The sequence below is a fragment of the Bombus impatiens genome, unplaced genomic scaffold (genome assembly GCF_000188095.3).
Source record: "Bombus impatiens unplaced genomic scaffold, BIMP_2.2 scf_0491, whole genome shotgun sequence".
NCBI lineage: Eukaryota > Metazoa > Arthropoda > Insecta > Hymenoptera > Apidae > Bombus > Bombus impatiens.
This window is the reverse complement of record NT_176910.1, coordinates 437811-451145: the sequence shown is the minus strand read 5'-3', so window position 1 is coordinate 451145 and position 13335 is coordinate 437811. Positions and strand designations below refer to the sequence as shown.

At 28.5% G+C, this 13335-nt stretch overlaps 2 protein-coding genes across 3 annotated transcripts; one reads left to right on the top strand and one right to left on the bottom strand.

Annotated features, from left to right (window-relative positions):
* The first annotated feature begins 462 nt into the window (after positions 1-462).
* On the top strand, positions 463-3020 carry LOC100740748 (protein penguin). Of its 2 annotated transcripts, none has more exons than XM_033321773.1 (2): positions 463-710; positions 989-3020. In XM_033321773.1, exon 2 carries the CDS (start codon positions 1000-1002, stop codon positions 2851-2853), a length of 1854 nt encoding a protein of 617 aa, XP_033177664.1. In that variant the 5' UTR covers positions 463-710; positions 989-999; the 3' UTR covers positions 2854-3020. The 2 variants fall into 2 exon arrangements, with proteins under 2 accessions (XP_033177664.1, XP_012243332.1); XM_012387909.3 differs by having other exon boundaries at positions 463-806.
* A 1668-nt stretch (positions 3021-4688) lies between these two features.
* Positions 4689-13218, bottom strand: LOC100740628 (proteasome adapter and scaffold protein ECM29). Its single transcript, XM_012387878.2, has 28 exons — positions 13194-13218; positions 12278-12525; positions 12087-12205; positions 11871-12020; positions 11483-11761; positions 11204-11399; positions 11041-11135; positions 10760-10952; positions 10519-10664; positions 10135-10441; positions 9867-10053; positions 9420-9776; positions 9175-9350; positions 9005-9106; positions 8727-8933; positions 8540-8654; positions 8278-8461; positions 7909-8197; positions 7473-7706; positions 7018-7362; positions 6785-6941; positions 6543-6698; positions 6321-6452; positions 5946-6255; positions 5661-5844; positions 5460-5589; positions 5159-5368; positions 4689-5068 (listed from the first exon to the last, which is right to left on the bottom strand). The coding sequence occupies exons 1-28, from the start codon at positions 13216-13218 to the stop codon at positions 4869-4871; spliced, it is 5433 nt and encodes a 1810-aa protein (XP_012243301.1). The 3' UTR covers positions 4689-4868.
* Between the last annotated feature and the right edge of the window lie 117 nt (positions 13219-13335).

Genomic DNA, 13335 nt, shown 5'->3' with positions numbered 1-13335 from the left:
ACGTGTCATTAAAATTTGTATTATTATCTTATAGATTATCTTATACATATGTTAATTGAAAAATATGTTAATATCAATTTTGTAAATAATTATACTAGGAAATGATATAAATATTTATGCAACGATTGAATGAAAATTATTTGCATTATCATTAATAAAACTTTAATTGAAAACATAAAATACGATTTAATATGTTTTAGTTTCTAAGCATGTGTGTTTTGAATTTGCACATTGAGGATATATTGAGGATTGTATATATATAATTTACAAATATTGTCAAATTTTGTCAATACCGCCTGACAAAATATGCAATCACTTAGTTGCCAACCCAATATACTTTTTAATAAAAAAAAAGTCTCTATTAGGACCAACTATTCGAACCAACTTTTAAGATCAGCAAAACAAAACTGTGTAACCCTTTTTTAACCAAGTATTTTGCTAACAATTGTTACACTAGAGCCGCGTTGGTTTAATGGGCTAGGCTTAAGTTCGTAATCGAGAGGACTTCGGAGTTCAAATTTTAATGGTCCAGTCAATTTTCAGCAGTTTTTCTTACCAAGAGTTCATTGGTGAACAGTGTAGCCGTTGACTACCAGAGGCCCTCATTCTTAATGTCCACTTTTAACTGACATTTTTAACAGTGCTGTAAACCTCGTACCATGGAAATCTCCCTATTCGTTTCCGAGTGTAATCATTAACATCAAAGAAACGTAACTATATTTATATTTAAAATTTTTTTCTGATTTAGTTTGATGTGATATATTTACATAATTTTAAACACAGCTTTACACAATATCAAACTTAAAGTAATGTTATCATTATTATTTATGGATTCTTTATACATAGTTATTTATAGGTTATTTTTAGGTTATGTTGTTCTATCAATATATTTTAATTAGTTATTATGTATTATATGAACATTAGAAAAAATAAATAAATGATTATATACTTTTTATTTACGTTAATTTTGTCTTCTACTTGGTTTCAGAGATTTACAAAATGACAAAACGAAAACTAAAATCTGATAATGAATCAAGACCAAAGAAAAATAAAACAGAAAATAGCAATCATATATATAACAATATAAAAAATAATAAAGATAATAAACTTAAAATTGAAAAGACAGCAAAGGAAAAAGGTGAAGAAGTTGTAACAAGAGATGGCAAAGAGAATCATAATATCAATAATATAAACGGAAAGTCCAAGATGGTAAATAGCAACTCTATGGAAAAGCCAAATTGGCAAGAATTTAAAAAGAAAAAGAAAGAAATTAGAGAAAAATATAAAGCAAAACGTTTCAGTAATATTTATGATATATCAATTGTAACAAAGCAGCTTGGTGAGAAATTACGTAGGGTTGATTGTTCAAAACTGGAACGTAAAAAATTAATTTTAAAGGCACATGATTTACTAAAAACTAATTACAATAAAATAATATTTACACATGATATGTCTCGTATCATTCAGTGGATCTTCAAGTATAGTGACGCAGAGATTCGACAGGCTATTTCTAAAGAGTTGAAACCTTCATTTTTGTCTATGATTGAATCAAAATATGCAAGGAACTGTATAAAAACAATGCTAAAGTATGGATCTCAAGAAACTAGGCATGAAATTATTTCTACTTGTTATGGTAATATAGTAAGATTCATGAGTCATTCTGTATCTGCTCCATTATTGGAACTTATGTATTCAACGTGGGCTACAGAAATAGAGAAAAGATACTTTAAACAAGAATTTTATGGTGACATGTATAAACAGGCTAAAGATAAAAAAATTAAGACTTTGTCTGATACATATGTAACTGCAGAATATATGAAAACAGCAACATTGTCTGCAGTAAAAGGAAATTTAATGAGAATATTAAATAAGAAATTTTTAAATTCCACTCTTTTGCACTGTGTCCTTTTAGAATTCTTAACTAATTGTTCTCTTGAAGATAAAATGGAAATAATAGCTATGTTAAGAAGTTCAATAGTAGAATTGTCTCAAACAAAATTTGGTTCACAAGTTGCTGTAATATGTATATGGCATGGCTCAAACAAGGACAGAAAAATCATTATGAAATCTATTAAAGGTAATATAAAAAATATTTCAATGTCTGAGTATGGATATTTGATACTATTAGCATTATTTGATTCAGTAGATGATACTGTTTTAATAAAAAAAATTATATTCTCAGAAATACAAAATGATCTGACAGATATAGCATTAAGTGATCATGGAAAACATGTAATATTGTATTTAGTAGCTAGAAGAAATTCCCATTATTTTGCTCCCAGTATAGTGAAATACTTAGAGCAAGGAGACAATAATGCAACAAGTAAAAAACCAGCTCATATAAGAGAGAAAGAACTTTTAGATTTAATTTCTGATTCACTTCTTGAATCTGTAATTATAAACACGCCGATTTGGATGTCCAACAGTTCTATTGCAATGGTAACATTAGCAATACTGAAAGTAGGTACTAAAGAAAAATTAGAAAAAGCCTTCGAAGCTGTTACTATATTTATCACAGACTTAAAATCAAAGATTAAAGAAGGAGATGAAGAATATAAACCTGTTGAACATGCCGGTTTACATATGATGTTAAAAAAGCTAATACTAAATGACAAAGAGTTGCAAGAGAAAGGTGAAAGCTCATTTGGAAAAATATTAGTTAATCATTTAGAAACAAATATTATAGAGGAATGGATAGAATGCAATAGAGGATGCTTTTTGTTAGTATTATTACTAGAAAACGGAACAGTGTCCACTGTGAATACTATACTTTCTAAGTTAAAACCAGTGATGAATATTTTGAAGTCAAAATCAAATCCAGGTGCCAAAATCTTGTTAAAGAAGTTAAAATAACTGAATTATTTATGTAGATAAATAATGAGCAACAAAGATTGTACTAAGTTGCAGAAATAAAAATTATAAATACTAAATCATGTTTTGACAGAAATTATGAGGATGTTTAACATGTATGGGTGTATGTTACTGCATTTCATTTATAACATAAATATTAGTAATAATTCCTTTTTTCATCTTTTAAATTTGTTAACGTATATAAATAATTATGTAAAAATTATACATAATATAATGTATAGTTGTTACTTATGTATTACATATTATTTTATTATACTTACCTATACCTACCTATACAAATGCACAAGTATATGTAAACTTGTGTTTCAAATGCAAACTTTATTAATTTTATTTATTCAGTAAAGTTACTCCATCATTCCATTATCATTTGAAAGGAAAGGTTTTCTTTTCTTCTCTAAGAAATATATTATAAACAATTTCTTTTTCTGAGGGGACTAAATTTAATTATTGTGCAATTTTGTTATTTCCATATTTGTTCATATCGAATAGGAAGTTTTTCTGTAGAACAATACTATGAAATAGGTTCTTGTATAGACTAGCCTGGAACTAAAAAGAGCAGATCCCTAACTTTATAGGTTTTTGTATATGTGAGCATGGAACGCTTTCAGCACTTGGCCACGGGTGCGATATCTGTACTGTGGAACAACTAAACTGCAACAACTTATACTTTTATATTTGACACGTATATTGGAAAGTAAATTTGTTTTTAGTTTTTTTTTTTTTTAATTCATTAAAAAGTTGTGATAATATATATACTTACATTCTTAAAATTAACGTTATGTGGCGCTTACTTAAAATGACTATGGAGACTAAAAAATAGACGGAGAGAAGGATAAAGGAAGGAGAACGGGAAAAGAATGTTTCGTGAACCTGCTATAGCTAAATTCGTTACTCATCAATAAGGTTTATCTAGCAAACCCTGCCTTAGACATAGGGATAGAAGAGGTTGTGCGGAAATCATATTTGTAGAACGTGCTTGGAGTAAGAACACTAGCGAGAAAATCTCACATGTCGTAGACTTCTGGTAGCAGAGAGGAGAAAATCCCCACATAATTTCACCAGTTTTGTTGCGTAGATGATCATATAAACATGTCTCGACACTCGTTAGAAAGAACCGTCCGAAAACTGAGTCATTAATAATTGTGAGAAATATGGAAGACAACAAAGTCCGCGTTCGTGTGACACAAACAGAAACGATTAGAGTGTCTCTGCTTTATCTGAGACATTCATAGCATTCACGAATGCGTAGAATACAACCTTCTTATCTTCTGTGTTATTTTGTCACGACTTAATTTTCGAATGGTTCTTTTTCTAGGTTTCAGCTGGCTTCGGTATATAAGTGGTTTTCACCTATTTGTTTTAGGTTTTCCCTTTAGGTCAACAGTGCCATTCGCAAGGACTAACTGTCCTTGTATTACTCAGCGAGAAACGTTCCTTCGGCTTTCCACGCTTTCTCTTCTTATTTTTGTTTATTTTTTTTCAAATTCTCAAATCTCATTCTCTCTTTCTCTTTTTCATACCAATAGCATACGAGTTGAACGTGCTCAATGCAGCTTGTGCGGTATTCTTGTAATATCTGAGATCTATATATGATCATGGCTGGAAAGGGTTGACTTTAGGGGCGATTGGGGGTTGGAACCCCTACAAATTGTTTTGATAGTGTCGAAAAACATTCACGCTAAATTTGATGCGGATACGTTGAACAGTATAGAACCCTTTTCAGAACATACATACATATTTTTACTTTATATATAGATATAAACATACTTTTCTTATCTTTTTATAATACAATATGAAAAATTAGAAACAATAAAAAGTATTGACTCTAAATTGTGTATTACTATGCACTTTTTTTAGCTACATAATAAGTATCATTAAATAAACATGTATTAGTAGACATTATACACTTCGTCATTGTTTTAAAACGTTTGAACACGAAGTTACTAACTTCCGCATATGTAACATTGATTAAAAAGTACTAAAATTAATTATTATCTTCATATTTTCAGCATTTCTTTAATATCGATGATTCTAGTTCGAATTTCTGGTTCATTATCCTTCGTTAACTCTGGTAATGCCTCTTGAATTATTAAGATCATTTTATCAAATTGTTCATTATTGTTTGTAGACCGTAATTTTCTGCCAAGAGATAGAGCTATATTTAAGGCTTCCTTTCTTATTCTGGTATACGAAATACCTAAAAAATATAAATTTCATATTATATAATTGTAGTTTTACAAGATAATAATACAATACAGTTTTAGTTATAGACATACAATATGCTTACCTATACTATGTTTTAAAATTTTATTAAACGTGTCACAAATCAAATTTAACTTTTCTCTTTCCTCAATCGACAATTCCGAAATATTTATTTTAAGTAAAGCAAGTTTATCCACAAATAAATTAAGTGCTGATAGCATGGATATTTGTATTGTTGTAGATTGAACAGGAAACATCTTACCGTAATGAGTTATAAATTCTATACAATATTTGTCTAAACAAAAAAAGATTACAAGATAATTAAAGGGTTAATTAGTAATTCATATTTTTATATTTAATAGTTTTCAAATGCAATAATAATTTACCCTGAGTGTCTTTGTAAGATGGCCAAGCTTTTCCAAGTATTTCGTAAACAGTTTCATATAATTTTATGATCTCATCTCTTTTTATTCTTTCTTCAGAGGGTAATGATTCATCTCCATCTTTTCTTGATAGCTAGATTATACAATATTTATATATCAATGTATAAGGTTGATCACTTCTTGCTTTTTATTGATAGTACATACCGTTGATAAAATTTCTTGAACAATTTCGTATACTTCTTTAAACTTATCGATATTTAGTTCATGCAAAACTGTACCAAAAGCATGTAATGCGTGTCGGCGATAGTCTAAAGCTTCCTTTTTACTTTCCCGATGTAATATTTGTACTATATCCGCAGATATTCCACTGTTCTCTTTGAGAGCTGTCCTATATTTAGATTATTAAATTTTTAAAAATGAATATCACAAATGTAACATTGTATTTGCATACATTTAATAAGAAAAATGTTAATATTGTTACATGCATACTTGCTATTACATGCCAACGTAGCAAGGGCATTTAACAAACGATCTTTTCCATCCCAAGTTCTTCCGCGTAATCCATCCGTTAAAACCTTTAACAAAGTATTTCTTACAGTCGCATCAATATCGTTCCCCAACTTTTGTGCTAACGTATGAACTGCATTAGCCGCTTGTGCTTTCGTATTCCACGATGACGATTCTAATGACGTGCGTAAAATATTTGTTATTGGTTCTATGTTTTGTTTAATTCCTGCTTCGGTTCCTGGAGTAATTTCATTCCATAGTTCGGTCCATAAATCCATCATACTTTCATTTTCTATGAAAATACTGTAAATAAATATCACGATATTTACAAACTTAATTTCAAAGTTAAATACAAACCTTGTGTTTTTTGTGCATGCATTGCAAAGAAAGTAAGAGGTATAACAATACTCGAATAATTCTTTAATACCTCCTGATTATAATTATTTATAGCTTGGAACGTTTGTCCAATTACTAACTTAGTTGAATCATCTGAAATTCAGAATTTTGTAAAGTTTTATCTTTCCTCTATAAGTTCTATAACTTTACAATCTTTAAAAAGATTTATTATATAATGCACACCTCGTTCCATATACCATGTATTAAGTGTTTTAAATAATTTTTCAAGACTTGATTCTTTTGCTGACCCGACTATATGTCCAATAGCTGTTGCATTATTTTTCCGAACGACAGAATTACGATCCAATAATCCATTCATTAGCGCGTTTAGGACTTTACCTATATATAAATATTAAATCACAATAATTTTTAAGCATTGTTTCTTAAACTGAATAGTAGTTATAGAGCAAAACTTTCTTACTAACCGCTATAAGGTTGTAACTCTTGTTTGAAGTGAGTACTCAAAAGAATGATAAAGTGCAAACATGTAATTTTTGTTCCAAAACCAACACTAGATTTTATTAATTCTATCACTTTTGGCATTAATTCCTTTAAAATGTCTGTATCAATGTACTGTATACACTGCATTAGAAAGAAACATTGATGATTAATAAAATATGATTTTTTCGAAGTTGTCTTTTTGTCTTAAATCACTCACTTTTGTCATTGTTTCAGTGGCATAATGCTCCTTAGCAGCACTAGCTCTGATCGTGTCAATAGCATCTCGTGCCTCTGACATTGTTCCACATACATTACTCAAATATGATAAATTTGGATTTTCTGATTCGCCAATTGTACTTAAGAGAGCAGGAATTAGTGTAACTAAAGATGGCTTAAGCAGGGTACCTGCTCTTGAAACTAACTGAGATACTGTTTGTAAAGATACCGTTCTTACACTGCTTACAACGTTCACAGCTCCGATATCTAATAACACAGGTAAAATTGCTTGTAGAACTTCTTCTCCTTCTTTACCATAGGAAGAATCACAATATCGAACGCAAACCTATTGATATTAAATAATTGATATAAGATATAAACAATATAACTGTACATACAAATATAATACGTATGTTATGCATACAATAAACGAATTGTTTCAATAACAAAACTTACTCTACTTAATGCTTTAGTTGTATTTGTAGCAGCTAATCGAGTACCCTCATGAATATCATCCATTACTCGAAACAGTTTCTTCAGTAGTTCTGGAGCACATTTCGCCAAATTTAAACGAACATTTATTCTTAATAAATCTGCAAGTGCATTGCAACAACTCATTCGTACTCGCCATTCATGATTTGTTAAATTTTCAGTTATATCATTCAAAATTTCTTTATGATATTGTTCAACCTATCAAACATAATTTTAAATAACAGTTACAAAGAATAAAAATATACTTTAGGCATTGATGTGTGGATATTCGAAAGTACAAGTATTTAAGCTTCAGATTGGGTTGAGGAAGAGATTACATCAGGGTAAAAAGAGAAAAATACCCGTAATTTCGAGTATGCGCACACTTCTAATTTTAAGTATTCTAAGCACTTCCACGTACAGCTTTACTTGTTGATGGAACAATCGCACGCCAAATACTAGACATACTATGCTGAATCTTGGGAGTAGGATCGAATTGATATCTGTATAAGCGTGGAATTATATTGGGTAAATATTTATTTAACTCTTCGTTTGCAACTTTAGCAATTGCTGCAAATCCAAATGCAGCACCTTTTTTAGATGTCCATACTGCATTATGATTTGCTAGATGCATGAAGTAGTATACTAAATCAGGTTTTTGTAATTCTGTAGCCAAGGAACAAATTTCTCTATACGTTGATAAATTACCACTATAAATAAAATATTTATAAAATTAAACTGAACCTATTAGATTGAAAATATAATATGTAAATTTATAAATTTATCTTACTTTGTTGGAGATTTTCCTAATTGACCTTCTTCAAATAATTTTGTATCTGATGTAACTTGTTGTACACTTTTACGTCCTTGTGTAAATTGATCTAGTATGCTAGAAACTAGAAGTTCCTTTTGTTCCTTGCTACTATTAATATGTATCAAACTAAGTCCTTTTGCTGCCATATCTTGCACTATATCTGTAATTAAAACAATGCACTTTAATAATATATTTCTATTTTCTTTTTTTTAAATAAGAAATATATTGCATAACTTACCACTATCATCTGAAAGAAAATCCATGAATGCATGATGCAATGATGAAAATTTTTCTTTAATACACTCCCTTTGGATATTATATTTTAAAAGTGCTAATAACCACACACAGACGGCCTTATAACAAATATTTATGGTAAAAAAAATGGAAGAATTGTAAATTTAAATAAAAAAAATAAAAATAAATACCTGTCTCAAATTAGGATGCGGATCTTTATACATTCGAAGTAATTCATCCAATGTTTGTATTAATAATTTAGTACTGATATTGCTGTAAGGTACTTTATGTTCAGTTGGTAATGTTGTCCAAGCATCTCGTTTTTCTGGAGATGCTTCACTTTGAACACAACAAACCAATGCTTCTCCCATGATCAAATGGATTTCAATGTCTTTTGTCTAATAAATATAAAAGCAAATGTAAAACGTACTCCTAAAATTTTTAATTATAATTACCGATGTACATTTACCTCCTTGACAGTTGTAATTATTTTATTTACTATATATGATGTATGAGGAAAATTTTCCCCTACGCACAAATAACCTAATGAAAGTGCAGCTTTTTCTTTAATCTAGAAATATAATTGAATCAGTATTATATCCCATACTCAATAAATTTAGTAACTATTAAAATACGAACCTTAGTATTTAATTTTACATTATTCAATGCTGAAAATAATATTTCTACAATTGCCTTTTTATTTGTTTCTCCCTCGCCTTCATCAGGTAATGGTAACCCACATATTTTCCCCAAAATACCAATACTCTGAATTGCGGCATCCATTAACAAAATTGTATTATTGTGTAGAAAATTGCCTATAATATTTTTGAAAGAGAATTGAAAAATAAATTAATATTAATTTATATAACTAAATATGTACATACATATCATTTTCACAACATTAATGTACAGATCCCAGTTAAAGAAATCATTGTCCATGTTATTTCTTTTAAAAACTAGTCTCCTTTCCATCATACACGTTAAAGTTAGTAATGAGCCATGTTGAGCTTCTAAAGAATTTTTATCCATGATGTTCATAATCTCAGAAATTTGAGTTCCAAACTCATTATTGGAAAGTTGAGTAGTTATTATGCCATAAATTTTAGCAACCAGTTGTCTTACATCTAACTTAGTAGATATAAGCAAAGTACGAAGCCATGATAACTCATTCTCATAAATTCTTGTTGCAAACTGTGGAACAGAACCAGTCACTTCCAATAAAGCTTGTAGTGTAGTTTGATCTGCATTATATAATTGTTTATACATTATATCTTTCAATACAATTCTTAATATATTTTTAAGTTTATTAGAAATATTATATACAATTTTACCTGCAGAAGCATGACTAAAAATTAAAATCATATCAAGATACTGATCTAATGTCTCTAGTTTATCTTTAGATAAATTTCTTAAATAATGTGTAATTAATGGCGTATATTCACAAGGATGTTGCAATGGTTCATTGTATTTAGTAACATTAGCACTTTTTGCTAAACAAATACGGAGATAAGTAATTATCTGTAAAAAATATTAATTATTTTCTCCAATTATAAAAATATTGCCAATAACAATAAATTATTTTCCCATTGAATTAATTACCTCCATAAATACAGTAACACTATAAGGAAGTACTTTATTTTCTATGTTCATTTTTTCATTACCAGTAGTTGACACCCTTGCTTGCATCTTTGAATAAATATAAGTTACCAGTTTTGGAAAATCTGGTAATGAAATTTGATTACCCTCTTGTTTATCACATTCATTTTTATGTGTAGTACCATATAAAACTTTTGTAGCTTCTGTTCTTATTTCATGTTTCTCATCTCCAGATGCCAATAGTAAAAGATAACGAGAAGGTATATCATCAGGAGGAAATACATTAGCAGCATAATGCATAGCCACAAATCTGTTCTCAAAAAATATTACTAACATATAAGTGATATTATTCTATACATATAATGTATCTAATTAATATATACATGCCTAACATTGGATTCCGGTGACTCAATATATGTAGATAATAATCCATTCATCAGAGATATATTAACTTCGTCATCTTTATTAAGTACAAATGCAGATGTTATTGAAATCAGTGTATCTCTTACTGTTCTTCGTAAATCACCTTCAGTCTTAAACATCAAGAAAAGTTCAGACTAAACTAGAAACATTCTAGTAATGTAACATACATCTGAACTTACTACTTTTTCTATTGCTAACTACATACCGATACAAGTGTATCAAATAAATGACATAACAAGTTTGAATTTTTATCTATCACTGATGGAATTCTTTGTCCTAATTGTCCAATAACAGTGTATGCCATCATTTTATGATGAACATCTTCACCCTCAAAAATTAATTTTATCATGCCATTTAAGATAATTCCTGCTATACGAGATAATGGAGCAAGACTACACCTTGAAAGATTTAAACATATCACAACATATATATATATTTTTTATTGAGATTCAAATTCATAAATAATTTGTAATACTTTTTACTTACTGTTGCACTATGTTTGATGTAAATTGCAATGCCATTGACTTTAATTTTGCATTTGTAGTTTTTCCATCTCCTTCTTGTAGGGAATGAAAAACTACCTGTATATTAATTACAATTAGCCACCAAGTAGTATAAAAATTATACCTTATTTTATAATAAAATATACCTGAATACATGGTGGTACAATAAAACCACCTGTAGTAACACGGCAAAGATAATGTAATAATTTTAGACGAATTCGTATGCCTGCAGGCAATCGTTTCATTTCTGGTTTAACATCTTTATGGATACCTAAAGTATCAGTACCCAAAAATAATGTATAAAGTGGTGCTGCTAAATGCATTGAAGACCAATCTAACGTGCTGAATATTTTAAAACAATTTGACATTTAGCATATTCTAATAGAATATTTATAAAAATAATAGAAAAATCTTTTTAAACATACTTAACAATTTTCTTTAATTCCAAGTCTGCTAGATTAGCAACACTAAATCTGGTATCTGCTGCAGCTACTATCAAATGTATAAGAATATCTGAATCATGGAAAAAACCTCCAGCTACGAATTTTACAATTCCTAATTTTGTTTGTTCAAGTTGTTCTGCTGTTGGAGGATTTTCACCAATTACCCGTTTAAATGCATATTCACTTAATCCTAGTGGTACACGAAACCGTGACCAATCAATAGCCTGATCTGACTGTTGATTTTGCATTTGTCCTACAGCTCTAGAATAATTTTGTACAATTAATTAATATAAATAATCACTAAGAAATTTTCCTATTGTATTGATGAAATTATTAAAATATAAATTATATGAATAGTGAATAATCTTACCCATAAGGTAACAATAAAACATCAAGCATAAAATTGAGTAATTGTTTTGCTACATATAGTTTGTCTTGTAGACCAAGAAAGGATGCTCGTTTCTCTGGATCCACAGGAATATTAATATGACCCAATGCAGGCATAATTATAAGTAATAAACTGAAATATTTTACATACCTTTTTACCTAATTTTCATTATGTAAATTATGTTAAATATTTACAAACCTGTCTTGATGAGATAAAGGTTTTCCTTCGATAGCATTTAATACACTTGGGATTAATTCTGCTTGTTTTTGCATTTCCATTCTAGGATAGCCTAATTTTATATATATAATTGTAAAATTCTGTGAACAAAGACAATAAATTCTTATTCAACCAGAAATATTTTTAATTGATTCTCTGTATCAATAACATACAATTACAAATGAGCTGGCAGCTGGATCTTGATATTGTAACAAAAGTGTTTCAACTGGCAATTGGACTTGAGGTCTACTCTTTATCCTTTTATTTATATGAATTAATAATTCCATTACTTTCTTCCTAACACCTTCTTGACCACTAGAAAGCTTCAACAAAACTGGAGGCAAAAATTTACATACTGATGCTTGCAGTTGTTCATCAGTATCTGCAGATCCCAAACGGAAAAATACTCGCTCAAGTAAAACTTCCATGAAACAATAAATTATACATAAAATAATTAATTTATAAATATGAAATTATATACAACTAATTATAACTAATATATATTATTTTTCATAATATTAAACAAAATATATTTTGTTTAGAATATATTTTGTTCAAAATAATAATTGTTCATTACACGATTCAAAAATAATACTTAATTGCAAAGAAACAATATTTTGTATTCATAAATTCCAAATCATTCAAAAACAACGTGCAATATTTAAAATTTTATAATAAAAAAAGTAGTTGTATAAATAACATCTTATATACTGCACATAGAAATTTAGGTGATAAGAGGAAAATAATTATATGTACATTATTTATCATCACTCATTTAATTAACAGATGTGGACATATACTAAAAATAAAGTAAAACTATACAAAAGAATCGAAAAGATTGTCTTTTATGATAAATTTGAATATAAATTAAAAAAAATGATGTAAAATTATACATTTGAAGTTGTTTTCTATAAAACTGCATGATAATGGAATTTTCTGCAAGCCATGATATATATAAAAATGTTTTTATCATTAGAAATAATGTTTACATTAAAGGAGGAACAATATAATTAATAATATAATTTGTGTCATCATCAAAATAAACTGTCTTCATGTAAAATAAATTGATTTTTTTTCCGAATTACTTACTCAGCTCATCCGTAGGGGCTGCCATTTTGAAGTAATGTGTAAAAGAGAAAGCGAATGATAGTTAGTGACAAGTGACAAGAAATATTACCGGTCTGTAATTAATCTTATTATGAAAACATTATTTAAGCATATTTAAGTAAAA